General features: G+C 35.4%; 1 protein-coding gene across 1 annotated transcript; it reads left to right on the plus strand.

The window, feature by feature from the left end:
• Positions 1 to 570: 570 nt before the first annotated feature.
• On the plus strand, positions 571 to 1,188 carry LOC141627904 (uncharacterized). The gene has a single exon (XM_074441103.1). It carries the CDS (start codon positions 571 to 573, stop codon positions 1,186 to 1,188), a length of 618 nt encoding a protein of 205 aa, XP_074297204.1.
• Positions 1,189 to 1,591: the final 403 nt, after the last annotated feature.

Consider the following 1,591-nt stretch of genomic DNA (forward strand, 5'->3'; position numbering starts at 1 on the left):
GTTAGGATTATTCTTTCCGGTAAATACATAGATAATCTTGATGTATAATTAGCATAGGATTGTATTTACAAGGTGTTTAGGAATGCCTTATTATTAATCTGCTGCTGCTTATTTGTTCCTCTCAATTTCGTTACAAATAGTCAAATGCTCAGTCAAAGTTTGTTACACTTGCTGAGTCAGATCCAACTCAGCACCAAAATATCTTATAAGTTTGTTACAATGTACATAGAAATTCATCTTGCATATAGGATCTTATTCTTACTGCTTTGTAAATTAATTTTCACAATAATCAATAAAATAAGCAGTTTATTTAGATCTTGAGTAAACTGTTATTCTTTTCTCCTAAGTTTGAAGCTTTTTTACCTCCATTAATGGCGTGCTTCATAAGCTTAGCAGATTTTGTCATGGTATAACCCGCCAATTTTTCGATTCCAGTGATTCTTTTGATCTAAATTTGCGTAAAACATTCCTTTTTGTTTGTTTCTTTTGCGAATTTGATCAAATTTATTCTTACAATTCCGCTTTTCATCTGATTTTTCTTGATTTATGATCTTTTTCATCACGATCAAAATGCCTAAAACTACTCAATCTTCATATACGTCTCTTTACAAAGATCCACTTCATTTGTCGAATAATGATCAAGCTTTGCTTCAGATTGTACCTCAAGTATTTTCTGGAAAATCTTTCCTTCATTGGTCGGGTAATATCCGAACTGCGTTAATCACTAAAAATAAACTCTGCTTCATCAATGGAACTTATCCTAAGCCAGATGATGATCATGCTAATTACGAGGATTGGATTCGAACTGATTACACAGTGATGCGCTGGATTCTGCATTTTTTAAGTGATATAATTTCTGCTGGATTATCCTATGTTCGCTCAAGCAAGCAGCTTTGGGATGAATTGAAAGAAAGGTATAATCAATCAAACGCTCCTTTCTTATATCAATTGAGGAAAGATGATGTTCATATCAGTCAAGGTGATTCTACTGTTGCTGAATACTATCCGCGATTAATATCTTTATGGGAGGATATGCGTTCTTTAGATGCTTTACAAGAATGCGATTCTGGAGCTCTTGCAAAATATTCGTGCAATTTGCTGATGAAAGTTGTAGCTCGGGATAATCTGCATAATCTCATTGATTTTCTGATGGGATTAGACAAGAAATACAAGCATCTCCGTGATTAAATTATGGGCATGGATCCTTTACCAACAGTTAATCAAGCTTTTGCAAAAATCCATCAATCTAAAGTTCAGAAGCAAATTATTGGTGAAGCTAATTTTGTTGACCTTGACGCTGTTGCACTGGCAGTTTTTTTCGGGTTCAGGTTCTTTCCAGGATCCTCCAGATATGTGGAGAAGATACTCAAAGAAGCCAAAGGTGGAGAAACCTGCTTATTTTTTCACTCATTGTAAGAAGGCAGATCATACTATTGAGTATTGTTGAGTGTATAAGAAGCTCGTGAAGGCTAAGGTTGAAGGTGCTAAAGGCAAGGGAGTTGCATCATCTTCTGGTGGTCAGTCCACAAAGTTTGCTGCTCATGTTGAGGAACTTGAGGTCTATGTTGATGACACTCCTTGTGAGACTTCT

This window comes from Silene latifolia, chromosome Y (genome assembly GCF_048544455.1).
Source record: "Silene latifolia isolate original U9 population chromosome Y, ASM4854445v1, whole genome shotgun sequence".
In the NCBI taxonomy this organism is placed as follows: Eukaryota; Viridiplantae; Streptophyta; class Magnoliopsida; order Caryophyllales; family Caryophyllaceae; genus Silene; species Silene latifolia.

Bases quoted from the DNA above. Each gene is read 5' to 3' on its own strand.
- LOC141627904 (XM_074441103.1), top strand. From the start codon at position 571: ATGCCTAAAACTACTCAATCTTCATATACGTCTCTTTACAAAGATCCA.